We start from the raw sequence: 13,508 nt of genomic DNA, 5'->3' as shown, positions 1-13,508 counted from the left end.
TTCTGCGCACCGCCTCGGGTAGCCGGCGCGGCAGATGAGCTTGCGCCCTGCTGGTCGGACACCGGCTGGCGGCGCGGAGCGACCTCTCCCTCATCATCATCCGGCTAGTCCTCGAGGCCGGCCCCGACTCCCGAGCCGCCTACATCACCGTCTCCTCCTGTGGCGTCCTCGTCCAGGGCGGCCGCCCCCAAGTCGGGGTCATCCATGTCGCTCTCCTCCCGGTCAGGAAGGAACTGACGCTCCGACCCTGCGGTGACGGCTGCTGGTGGAGGAGGACGCTCTGTTCATGGCCGATTGGTCAAGACGGCCATGGAGAACTTGGAAACTAAAGAGAAAAGAAGAAAAGAAGACTTACCGCTGGCAGCGGATTCGCGGGCGAGTACGGCTCCTTGCCAAACCGCCACTCCTCCGAGAGCTTGCAGTTCGAGAAATAGTTCACCAAGTGAGCTACCTCCGTGTGAGGCATCTCCTTGGTGCACAACCGGCTTGGGTCTCGATGCTTGCTCATCTGACATATCATATGAGGGCGGCCTTGGAGCGGGAGCACCCGGCGTGCCACGAAGGCGGTCAGCAAGTCGGGCCCGGTAAGGCCCTCCGGCCTCACCATCACCCTGAGCCGCGCAACGGCGGCGGCTCCGGAGGCCGATAGCGACCTGGCCTGATACGACCAATTAGGCCGCTTCCCAGTCGGCGGGCCGGCTACGTAAGCCGGCAGATTGACCCAGTCGCCCTTCGGGAAGACGCTCTTCACATAGAAGTACGACTGCTGCCACGTCTTCACCGAATGTATCAGTGTGATGGGGGGAAACGGATTCTCAGCAGCCGGCCTCCGCACCGCGACAAAGGCTCCACACTACACCGCCAGGCTCTTGACGACGGTGCCGAGCTTCGAGCAAAAGAACTCGCCCCAAAGCTCGATGGTGGGGAGGACGCCAAGATAGCCCTCGCACAGGGTGACGAAGGCGGACAATAGCACCACCGTATTAGGGGTGAGGTGGTGCGGCTGAAGGCCGTAGAAATCGAGGAAGGCGCGGAAGAAGCTACTCGCCAGCAGACTGAGGCCGCGCAAGCAGTGCGACCTGAAGATGACGCGCTCGCCCTCCTCCGGCGCCGGCGAGATCTCCCGCTCCGGCGCGAGGCGGACTTTCATGTAGTCTTCGCCAGGCCGCCGCATCCAGCGGAGAAAGTCGATGTGGTCTTCGTGGGCGTTGGAGCCGTCCCAAGCTCCGGTGCGCGCCATGAGGACAAGAAGCTCGACGAGGAAAGCGCAGCGGCGACGTGTGCGCAACCCCGCGGCAGCAAACCGCGGCGCAGCAAGGTGGCCGGAGGCCCGATGCGGCGACGGACAGCAGCAGCGACGGGAAGAAGAAGAAGAAGAGGAGAGCGGCGGAGGAGGAGATGAGCGCGCGTGCGTCTGCTGCTCCCCCTCCTCCCCCTATTTATAGTCGCGGAGCAACGAAGCCGAGGGGACGGGGAGTGGGGGTCGTGGGATTAACTGCACCCACTCCACAACAACCTCGCGATTATTGCGCCTTAACGGCGTGTAGTAACTGCAGTTGGAATGCCAACCGCCCGCCTCGGCCACAAAGGATCCACACGTGGGCCGAGGCGTGGTAGTGGCATGCCCCAGCCTATGGCGACGTCTCGTCGCGCGCGTGGGCTGGCAGGCTGGTCCAGCCGGTAGGTGCCGTGTGGCACGCGGGCAGCAGGCGGCTGGCCCGACGCCCGGCACGCGTGCCATCTGGTTCCTGCCTTCGGGCTTCAAAATCTTCCAGACGGCGCGTCTGGTTGTGGCCGACTCCTAGCTGTCGGCTCTTCAGAGTGGGAAGCTGCTTGGGCTTCTCATTCCCCGTTCAGCTGCGAAGCCCCACCAGCTTCGGGGACTACTGTCGGAGTAAATGACCATGGGTAGCCTAATCGGCTCCCCCTGGTTCTTCAAAAAACATCGGGCCGACTAGGCCCTCAAACATCCAAGACGCATGGCCGCCTTCTCCTGGCTGGCTGTCCTATTGGCCGGCTGCTGGAAGGCGGTGAGGCTCGACAATCCCTCCCGAAGTAGGCCGACTCCTAGCAGGCGGCCTGACTATACACTCAAAGTTTGCACCCACATAACGGCGATAAGACAGGGCGTGGCTACAGTAAAGTCTGCCACCCCTGAATCCCGGAGCAAGTGTGGCCACAGTGCGTCGTACTGGGCGGCCATCCCCAGTCCGGCGCAGCACTGTTGCCACGTTGACCGTGACGTCACCCACGACAAGCTGTCAGTACGGCCCGCAGGCGGCGGGTCCCTCCTGCCAAAGAGCTACCAGAGGGCGGCTGGACTTGACCAGTCAACACAGGGGGAGGCCGGCTCCCAACAACCGGCCTGCCCCTGCCCTAGAAGTTTGTGCACCATTAAGCAGGCGAGACGGGGTAAGGCTACAGTGAATGCTCACCAGGCGGCGGTACTGTAGCCATGCTTACCCCGACAAAGCCATCATCACCAAGAGTGAGGCTACAGTAACTAGCAGCCGACAAGGCCCTCGAGCGGTGGGCCCAGCCTGTCGCCCAAGAGGCCGGCAGCCTGCGGGGCCCACCAGTCGGCGGGCCCCAGCGGCCGGCGGAGAAGCCGGCGACCGTAGAGACTGACGGCCTCGACCCACATCCAGCCGGATTACCATTGTACCCCTAGGGGGTACGCCTATATAAACCCCCCAGGACACCCATGCAAAGGGTTGATTCATTAGAACTACACACACCACATAGAGAGAAGAGGAGAGCTAGCTCTGCCCTTCTTCTTTCTCCAGCCAAACAGCTCAAGGAGCATCTTGTAGCTACTTGCTGATTTAGTGATCATGCGGAGACCCTGCAGAGCAGGACTAGGTGTGTTATCTCCTAGGAGAGCCCCAAACTTGGGTAAAATTCGCCGGCGTGCATGTCTTCGCCTTATCCCGTTTCTAGGCACCGGCGATGTCTTACTGGCTCCCACAATGATTAGCCCACCATAAATTTTAGCTTGGCCTGCATTTCCACACGCGTTGATTAGCTTCCTCATTTCTGCTAAAGAAACAGACACAAAGTGGTCAAAATTCTACTTTCTCTGTTCGCAAATATAAGATATTTTAGATATTTAATATGAACTACATACTGGATGAGATGAGTGATGAACACACTAAAATATGTCTATATATATTTAATTTAGAAAAAAAAGTTGTAACATTTTATGTTTCTGAACGGAGGGAGTAACAACGATAGCATCGAAAGCAGGACTGGATGCATGCATCCACCGCATGTTCCAAAAGCTCGTGTTGATTTTCTGATTAATTTTCGGAAAGTACGTGTGTTTGGATAGATTAATCTACTGGAACTAAATTCTGCGGGCAGTTGCTGCGAAGGGCTCAAGGCCTTGACGCTGTCGTCGTCACAGGCAGCATGCATGACAGCGACCAACCAACGATAATCAATTCAGGGATAACTGCATGCACATGCATTTCACGTCGTCGCGGTGGGCGGCTTGGCCAAAGCCTCCGCCTTTCTACCGATTAAATTTGACAAGAAGCTAATCATATGAAACCATGCACAAACGCATCGTCGACCGGGCTCGATCTTGTCCCCCTCCCCATATGACCTATAAATACCCCGTGCGTCTGCTTGGAATTGCCATCATCAGTCCATCCATCCCACACATTAGTTTTCAGAATTGCTCAAGCAGCAGCTAGCGTGCGTTGTGGCTAGCTAGCTTCTTGATCTCCGACGGTTCACGGTCGAGCTGAGCTAGCTCGGTGAGTGGTGACGGCCGTCGGCCGGCATGGGTATAGCTAAGATACCTGCTGTGATTTGGTTACTTGGGGCAGTGTTAGCGCTGGGAGTTTCCATTAGCCCTGCTCAGGGCGCCAAGACTCGTCACCACGATTTCTTTGTAAGTCTGCTTGCATACCATACTAATTTATTTATCCTAACATGTACATATGCCGTCTTAATTAGCATATCATAAACTTACTTGCGGCGTTCGTTCATCATATTTTGCAGATTAAGGAGAGCAACTACACAAGGCTATGCAAGGAGAGGACTGTCCTCACCGTTAACGGCCAGTTCCCCGGCCCTACCATCTACTCGCGCAAGGGCGACCTCGTCATCGTCAACGTCTACAACCAAGGCGATAAAAACATCACCATCCACTGGTAAGTTAGTTAGCCTGGCAGTCGATCGGCCGTTTGCTGGAAGTAACCATCCGCTAAACTTAACTTCTCGCGCGATATGTATGTTCGTGTACACAGGCATGGTGTGGACCAGCCACGCAACCCGTGGTCCGACGGGCCGGAGTACATTACCCAGTGTCCCATCCGCCCCGGCGGCAACTTCACCTACCGTGTCATCTTGTCTGAGGAAGAGGGAACGCTTTGGTGGCACGCGCACAGCGACTTCGACCGCACCACAATCCACGGCGCCATTGTCATCCACCCCAAGCTCGGAACCACCTTCCCCTTCAAGAAGCCACACAAGGAGATACCCGTCATACTCGGTATATAATACTCCGTTGCTTTCATCCATGCTTATAACTAAGCTAAGTTGTCGTTAACTTGATATGTTCAATCTCATGCATGCAGGTGAGTGGTGGAAGGCCGACGTGAACCATCTACTCGAGGAGGCGGAGCGGACCGGCGGCGAGATCAATATCTCAGACGCGAACACCATCAACGGCCAGCCAGGGGACCTGTTCCCGTGCTCCAAGGCCAGCACCTACAAGATACCGGTGCAACACGGTAAGACGTACCTGCTCCGGATCATCAACGCGGGGCTCTCCAACGACCTCTTCTTCGCCATCGCCGGGCACAACCTCACCGTGGTCGGCACCGACGGCCACTACACTAAGCCGTTCACCGTCAAGCACATCATGATCGCGCCAGGTCAAACCATGGACGCGCTTCTCGAGGCCAACCGCGCCGATGGCGGCCGGTACTACATGGCCGCGAGGACGTTCGCGTCCAACCCCAACATCGAGGTCAACAACAGCACCGCCACCGCCATCGTGGAGTACATGAACGACACACCGGCGCGTGGCCCGCCGGCGTTCCCTGCCAACCTTCCGGGCGTCAACGACATCGACTCGGCGACGGCGTACACGGCGCAGCTCCGGTCCCTGAGCAGCAAGGACCACCCGGTGGACGTGCCGAGGCAGGTCGACGAGCGCATGCTCGTCACCATCGCCGTCAACGTGCTCCCCTGCCCACCCAACGAAACATGCGGGGGCCCCGCCGGCAACCGCTTCGCGGCGAGCCTCAACAACGTCAGCTTCACGAACCCGTCCGTCGACATCCTCGGCGCCTACTACCGCTCCGTCCATGGCGTGTTTGAGGCGGACTTCCCCAACAAGCCGCCCTTCTTTTTCAACTTCACGGACGTCGACAACGACCCCATCGAGCGCTGGGCCACCAAGCGCGGCACCAAGGTGAAGGTGGTGGAGTACGGCACCGTCGTGGAGGTGGTGTTCCAGGACACGTCCATCCTTGGCGCCGAGAACCACCCCATGCACCTGCACGGCTACACGTTCTACGTGGTAGGGAGAGGGTTCGGTAATTTTGACGAGCAGAAGGACCCGGCAACCTATAACATGGTCGACCCGCCGCACCAGAACACGGTCTCCGTGCCCAAAGCTGGCTGGGCCGCAATCCGATTCCGTGCAATAAATCCTGGTGAGTCAACTTCATATTCATGTTTTGGGCTATGCCTTCGAATTTCGTTGGAGCGAATTAGTCAAGTGCCAATCTCTAATAGTTTGTGTATGTGCTCTTGTTTAGGTGTGTGGTTTATGCATTGCCATTTTGGTCGCCATGTGGTGTGGGGAATGAACACCGTCTTCATCGTGAAGGATGGCAAGGCTCCTGAAGCTAAAATGTTGCCTCCGCCTCAGAACATGCCTACCTGCTAAATAATCCAAATGGCAAAAGGGAGAAATGTGCAGCACAATCAAGCCAAAAAAAAAGTTATTTAGTTGATTGATTTTATCATTGCTTTAGTACATCTTTATTATTTAAGCATAGTTGAGACCCATGTGACTATAAGTTTAGTTTTTCTTTCCGTTTGGCTGGATGAGAAAGTAACTTTATTTTATTGTGTATAAATGTTCTTGTTGTTTAATACCTATGAATTAAAGAATATTTTGTTCGAATATTTGTAATCTTGTCGCCGTGGTTATGGGATGGCGCGTCCGAATAGCTTGGTCGTGGCACAAACTTAGGATCATTCTGTTAGACTGTTGAGCTGTTAAATAAACGAGAAACCAGAAAAGCTGCAACAGTTGCACGCAGCACAAAATACTCTCTCTCTCTCTCTCTCTCTCTCTCTCTCTTGTGTGTGTGTGAGCTTCTACATCGATCAGCTACAACATATTCCATTACGGATTCCGGTTATATGCATTATTGTCTTTGTTTCTTGTACAAAAGGTGTGTACTTTTGCATCATGGAGTTCAAATAATAATTATATGTTCCAATGAGATTTGATTGTATTGAACATGAATATTTGAATTAATAATATCAGAAGTGAAACTAAAACACAAATTATTAATTGTATTTGATTTTCATAGTTGGAAAATATTTATTGAATATAAGTATATCATAAATGAATGGAAAACCTTTTGCTTTGCATGTTCAGGTGACTTGGTCGCATGTTGAGAGAAATAAGTTAGGGTGTGTTTGGGAGCTTAAGTATTTTTGAAGTTTTGTAGGAATACTGTGGTTTCTAAAAAAAACTTCAGTATTAAATACTTTGAGGTGTTTGGATAGAAAAAATACTGCAGTTTAAGAAACCGTAGTATCTCTAAAACTGTGGTATTTTTGTAGTATTTGAAAAAGAGGTTGGGTCCTTTTTTTTCAAAACTGAGAAACGGTGGCTCATTGGCCTCCTGAGTCCATCTTCTTATGACCAATACTTACTACTAGATGATAGATATATCTGGCCAGAGTACATGCACGGATTACTTAGCGCTGGCCGGAAACACGTACAGGGGTGTGTTGCTCTCGACCTCTTCCAGGTATTCAACAGGTCGGCGAGCAGCCGTATAACGCTTCCAGGTTCCGTTTTCCTATGAGAGCCCTCGATCTTTATGTCTTGGCCACTTTTTACCACTGCTTCTAGACACGCGAGCTGCACCTGTGTAACACCCTCGATGCAGCTATATCTCCCTCGTGTCGAAGCACGACTTAGAGGCATAACCGCATTGAAAGCAATGTCGCAAGTGAGGTAATCTTCACACAACCCATGTAATACATAAGGAAAAGAGATACATAGTTGGCTTACAATCGCCACTTCACACAATTACATGAATAAAGCATTACATCATCCAGATACAATCAAGGTCCGACTACGGAATCAAAATAAAAGAAGAACCTCAAATGCGACAAAGGTCCCCGATCGACCCCAACTGGGCTCCACTACTGATCAACTAGAACGAAACAACACAAAGGGCAAGATCTTCATCGAGCTCCTCCTGAGCTTGGTTGCGTCATCTGCACGGACTCATCGGCACCTGCAAACTGGTTTTGGAAGTATCTGTGAGCCACAGGGACTCAGCAATCTCGCACCCGCGAGATCAAGACTATTTAAGCTTATAGGAAGGATGGAGTAATGAGGTGGAGCTGCAGCAAGCGACTAGCATATATGGTGGCTACAATCGCAAAAGAGAGCGAGAAGAGAAGGCAAAGCACGGTCGATAAAAGTATGATCAAGAAGTGATCCTATAGCAACCTACGTCAAGCATAACTCCAACACCGTGTTCACTTCCCGGACTCCGCCGAGAAGAGACCATCACGGTTACACACGCGGTTGATGTATTTTAAATAAGGTCAACTTCGGGTTTCTACAACCGGACGTTAACAAATTCCCATCTGCCCATAACCGCGGGCACGGCTTTCGAAAGATAATACCCTGCAGGGGTGTCCCAACTTAGCCCATCACAAGCTCTCACGGTCAACGAAGGAATAGACCTCCACCCGAGACGTTCCGATCAGACTCGGTATCCCGGTACAACAAGACATTTCGACAGGGTAAAACTAAACCAGCAACACCGCCCGAATGTGCCGACAAATCCCGATAGGAGCTGCACATTTCTCTTTCTCAGGGCACACTCAGATGAGCAATCCGTACAACTAAAACCAAACCTCGAGTTTCCCCGAGGGGGCGCTGCACAGGGCTCTAGTTCGGACCAACACTCAGAGGAGCACTGGCCCGGGGGGGGTTAGAATAAAGATGACCCTTGAGTCTGCAGAACCCAAGGGAAGGTGGTAGGTTGTTAGTGCAAATGGTAAAACCAATGTTGGGCATTGCTGGAAGAGCTTTACTTAAGGCGAACTGTCAAGGGGTTCCCATTATAGCCCAACCGTGTAAGGAACGCAAAATCCGGGAACATAACACCGATATGACGGAAACTAGGGCGGCAAGAGTGGAACAAAACACCAGGCATAAGGCCGAACCTTCCACCCTTTACCAAGTATATAGATGCATTAATTAAATAAGATATATTGTGATATCCCAACAAGTAAACATGTTCCAACAAGGAACAACATCTCCATGTTCCAACAAGGAACAAACTTTAATCTTCACCTGCAACTAACAACGCTATAAGAGGGGCTAAGCAAAGCGGTAACATAGCCAATCAACAGTTTGCTAGGACATGGTGGGTTAGAGGCTTGGTTCAACAATATAGGAGGCATGACAAGCAAGTGGTAGGTATCGCAGCATAGGCAAGCAAAAGAGCGAGCAACTAAGCAAGCAAAGATAGAAGTGATTTCGAGGGTATGGTCATCTTGCCTGAGATCCCGCCGAGAAGAAGAACGAATCCAAGAAGAAGACAAACGGTCGTAGACGAACAAATCCTCACAACTCCAGAACGAAACCGAAGCTAACGAGAGAAGCAACCCGCAAAGAAACAAACAACATAGTAAACACACAAGCATAAACAAGTCATGATGCACAAACAAGTATGATGCATGTCCGGTTTAATGAGGCATAGCATGGCAAAGTGCAACAAACAATACTACAAGTTAAGTGGAGCTCAATATGCAACGAGGTGCATGTTGACGGAACACCACATCAATTATTTAGTTATCTCTCGTTTAAGCTACCCAACAATATTAACTGTTGTTAAACATGGCAAGAGGTGAAGCATAATATAAACTATACCATCTAAACAATTTAAATGAGGCCGGATATAAAAACAACAAATCCGGTAAATCCCCATATGCATTTAGCAATTTAATGCAACAACAAGTTTAAACATTTTAAATGTTGTTATCATGATGCGGATGACATATACAAGTTTTATGCAATTTTATGAAAACGATAACATGAACATGTTATGAAGCATTTGTCGCCATGGCGGAAGGAAAAAGGTGCCACGGCGGTGAAACAAAAATGGTGCCACGGCAACATATCCGAAAATGATGCCACGGCAACATATCGGTTATCCAACAACTCATTGAGATGTCGGTGCAAAAGAAAGTGGCGTGAGCGAGTCATGCAAGATAGTGGGGTGCTCGCGGTTACCGGGTTCCCACGGGTCGACGGCATGGCAAACGAGGAGGAACGTGCACGAAACAAACAGGCACGATGCAAACATAGGGTGCATCTCATACATGCAAGGGCATCTCATCGCGGTCGTCTCGGGTTATACCTTTGAAGCGAGCGTTTTCGGAGCGGTTCGAGTCGTCGAGGGAAGTAGTTGTTCACGTTTCGTAGTCGTACATGTCGACGGTAGTGGAAATAGTGGTACATGGCGACGATAGTGGTACACGTTCGTTCGGAGAGGTACTTGATGACTCCAACGTCTTCGGGGCGACGGTAGTTGTACACAGGTGGTAGAGGAACTTGAAGCATCCGAGGTCTTCGGGTTCGTAGTTGTACTTGGCGTTCGGAGTCCGGGTCTTGCCGGTGGTGTACTTGGTGCTCGAGGTTCTGATCCGGGGGTGCATGCGTCCACGGTGACACTACATGGTGCGCAGAGGCGACAACTTGGGCGGTGCTGGGCATCGGGAACAGGAGCATGCTCGCTCGGGCATGGAGCTGGTCGCGGTCAACGCGCGAGGCGCGCGTGCAGGTGGATCGAGCAGGCAGCAACGCTGCTCGTCCTCCTGGGTCAAGGCCGAGGCGAAGCTGATGGCCTCGCAGGCCATGGCAGGCGGAGCACGGCGAGGGTGGTGGTGGACGCGGACCGGCTCGATCCGGCCAGATCCGAGGCCAGGGAGGCTGCGGGCTCCTCTGGGCGCAGACGAAGACGGCGGCGGGCACGAGGAGAAGACAGGGGCCGCTGAACGAGCTTGAGGACGACAGCTGGCGAGGCAGAGGAGGGGCACGACCGCAGGCGACGGAGGGCCGCCGGAGTTGGCCGTCCCGATGGTGGCACAAAAGACCAGGCGGTTTGGTGACGACGAGGAGAAGCAGGAGGAGAGGCACGGGAGGAGGTGATGCGCTACGGGGATGGCTGCGGGGTGGAGGAGGCGCGACGGGACGGTGGTATGGTGGCGTTGGCGCTCCTGCGGGCGTACATGGCGGTGGCGGCCTCCTGCGGGATGGGTAGCTAGACTCCCACGACGAGGAGGAGGGAGGCGAGCGAGGAGGCAGAAGGGATCGGGCGGAAGGCGGCGACAGGGGGAGAGATGCGTCGAGCGAGGGGGGGAATCGGGAGTCTCTGGCGGCGCACGGGAGGGAGGAAGGGATCGAGAGAAAGGGGAGATGGGGTTCGCTCGGGCTAGGGTTAGAGGGGGGCGTGGCTGGCCTTGGGCCGGCTTAGCCTTGGGTCAAATGGGCTGCGGGGAAGCGGCCCTCTTCTCTCTCTCCCTTGTATTTTCTTAGCAGAAAACAATTAAAGAGAAGAAAAGGAAAGAGAGGGTTAGGGAAAAGGATTTGCGCATGGAGACAATTTTCCCGGACTCACAAAAATGAGCTCGATCCAGGAAAAATAGAAGTGGGCATGACCGAAAGATTTAAATTCAAACTCATTTGAAATTCAAATGGGTTTGAACTAGGACTTGATGAAAGGAAGGTCCAAAAATGTTCGGACTTTTGGTGGAGCTCCGGAAAATGATGAAATAAATATTGGCAAGGTTGGAGACCAAACTTGAAGCAGAAAAGGAACGAAATTATTTTGTAAGTGTGTTTTGGTGATTCCAAAATAGTGGAATATTTAATATAGCTCCCTAATATTGGAGGATATGTTATAAAGAGAAGTCACCATGTGAGTCCCTCGATTTAAATGGATCGAAAAATCCATACAATTTATTTAGTTGAGATTTTAAAAATTAATGATATGATGGCATGATGACATGATGCAATGCACATGATGCAAGGATGAATGCAACAAATAAAACAAATCACACGACGAAACTCGGAATAGCTGGAAGTCTTCTGGAGCGTCGGTCTCGGGGCGTTACAACCTGCACCTTCAGTCCCTGTCACAATGCTCCGTCTTTGATGGACCACAAGAGATAACTCACAATGTACAGTAGCATGGAGTAGCAGAGAACGTGCTCGTGCCCAGCATGCATACGGCGGCCGTTAGCACGAGTTCATCCGGCCGTGAGTGCAGCTGAATTAGGTTCGGCTTTAGGTATGGTCAAGAATATCCATGCAACGACAGAACAATTGGTCAAAATCAGAGAAACTTAATAAAACTGTCATTTGCCAAACGCCTCCACAGTTTTACCAAAACTAAGAAAAACTACGTTTTTTAGAAACTAAAGTATTTATTGCCCACACATTAAAATACTGAGGTTTTGGAATACTGTGATTTTGCAAAAACTGCGTTACCAAACTTGTATTTAAGTGTTAACAATGGCTAGAGGGTTAGTTCAGGCATAGCATATATTTTTTGTGAAGTGCTTCTGTGTGTGATTGTGCTCTGTGAAAGATGTTATTCTTTGGTAATGGTGGTCAATTTTTTGTAATTGTGACTTGTTTGTGTATATGGTCAAAGAGCATAAATTGACGAGCGGAAATCTAAGCAAGTGGTGTTTTAACTAATAGTGACGAGTAGGGTTCTAGGCAGATCAATGGTTACATAGTTACCACTAATGGATGAAATCTAGGGCCTGTTATAGTTTAGCTTCACTGACGAGCTGACACCTGTTGGTGGAGGGGTACTCTCCACTAACTAGATGTTAATTAGTGACAAGCCCCCAAACCCATCACTGATATAAGGCACGGGCGGAACTTGGTGTAGTGAGAGAGGGGGGGGGGGGGGCATGGCCCCCCAGCCTTGGAGAATTATGTAAGGAAATAATGAATACAGGGCTTAGATGGGAGAAATTTTAGTATTTTGTCCCCTCAAATATTCACTATACCGGCTCTTATGCAGTAGTGGTGGTATAGTGAGGCTAAGGAATTGGATTGGTTTATTCCTTAAGATAAAAGAATGTCAAAATTCAAAACCATATATGGATAGTAGGATTCATTTGAAATTACCAAACGGGCATTTAGGGCTTCTTTGGTTCGTAGGATTTAGAAATCATAGAAATAAAAGAAACTAAAAAAAGAGAAATGTGTAATAGTAGATGTTTGGTTGAGTCGCTACAAAAATGCAAGAAGTTTTTCAAAGATTTAGGTGTAAGTGATTGTTGCCATAAAATCATAAAACTTTAGACTCGATACAAAAATTTCTTTAAAATCACATACCAAAATAGACAAAGTGAAACTTACCATGGTTTAACATAAATATTCGTATGGAATAAAGTCCTCCAACCAGAGAAGCCATAGGGCAAAGATTTACTAAACATGTTAAGAAGTTTATCTACTAGCTTTACTCTCTGTTTTTGCAGGGAATCTACTAACTTTACTTGACGCTAGGACCTCCCCAAGCAAACCATTTGCCACATCTTCTGCATTCCTTATGGATTTGATCGGTGCTTTAGATGGTGAAAGAAGACTTCAAAAACTCAAAGAAAAAAGTTCATTTTACTACCTTGAACAAAGTTGGTGGTTCACACTACCCCCTGATCTTTATTTCGGTTTCCTTTACCCCCGAACAATCCCAAACCGGACAAAAGACCCCCTTGGGTGCACTGGCGGAGGATCCCAGTGGGCAAGGCATGGCGGCCGCCATACCTTGATTGGGTGGAATGAAAATTTTATACTTAGGCTTCTATTGCTATCGCTGGATATCCTCGCTGCCATGCAACACTGAGAAAGGTCGCTACGATGCCGTCCGCTGATAACTGGGCCACGCATACGCAGCCCACGAACAAACCGATCACCCTAGACCCCCACGAAGCTAGTACACACTATGCACCAAGCAGCCATAGCGTTGACCCACGAAGCCACTAACTAACTACACACGCACAAAGCAAGGTTTTTAGGGAGATGAAAATCTATCTCCAAAATATTCAGGGATTCAAGCTTGAGTGGATCAAGAGAGGAACGACTGGAGCTGCTCATGCATGCGCTTAGGACGCGCTTAATATTGGTGTTAACTCTTTATCTCTTGATGTAATCCCTGCTTGTCTGATTGACGTTGTATAGTCTTTTCGCAAAAAAAAAAAGA

General features: G+C 50.7%; 1 protein-coding gene across 1 annotated transcript; it reads left to right on the top strand.

Moving 5' to 3' along the window:
* Positions 1 to 3,787: 3,787 nt before the first annotated feature.
* Positions 3,788 to 5,932, top strand: LOC123155490 (putative laccase-9). Its single transcript, XM_044573662.1, has 5 exons — positions 3,788 to 3,898; positions 4,009 to 4,160; positions 4,257 to 4,501; positions 4,587 to 5,672; positions 5,778 to 5,932. Exons 1-5 carry the CDS (start codon positions 3,788 to 3,790, stop codon positions 5,906 to 5,908), a joined length of 1,725 nt encoding a protein of 574 aa, XP_044429597.1. The 3' UTR covers positions 5,909 to 5,932.
* The last annotated feature ends 7,576 nt before the right edge of the window (positions 5,933 to 13,508 follow it).

This window comes from Triticum aestivum, chromosome 7B (genome assembly GCF_018294505.1).
Source record: "Triticum aestivum cultivar Chinese Spring chromosome 7B, IWGSC CS RefSeq v2.1, whole genome shotgun sequence".
NCBI classification, from domain to species: Eukaryota; Viridiplantae; Streptophyta; class Magnoliopsida; order Poales; family Poaceae; genus Triticum; species Triticum aestivum.
Note: the sequence above shows the minus strand (reverse complement) of the source record. Positions and strands in the feature narration are given on the sequence as shown.

Bases quoted from the DNA above. Each gene is read 5' to 3' on its own strand.
- LOC123155490 (XM_044573662.1), top strand. From the start codon at position 3,788: ATGGGTATAGCTAAGATACCTGCTGTGATTTGGTTACTTGGGGCAGTG. The intron at 3,899-4,008 runs GTAAGTCTGCTT...CATATTTTGCAG, and splicing joins CTCGTCACCACGATTTCTTT to ATTAAGGAGAGCAACTACAC. The intron at 5,673-5,777 runs GTGAGTCAACTT...GCTCTTGTTTAG, and splicing joins ATTCCGTGCAATAAATCCTG to GTGTGTGGTTTATGCATTGC.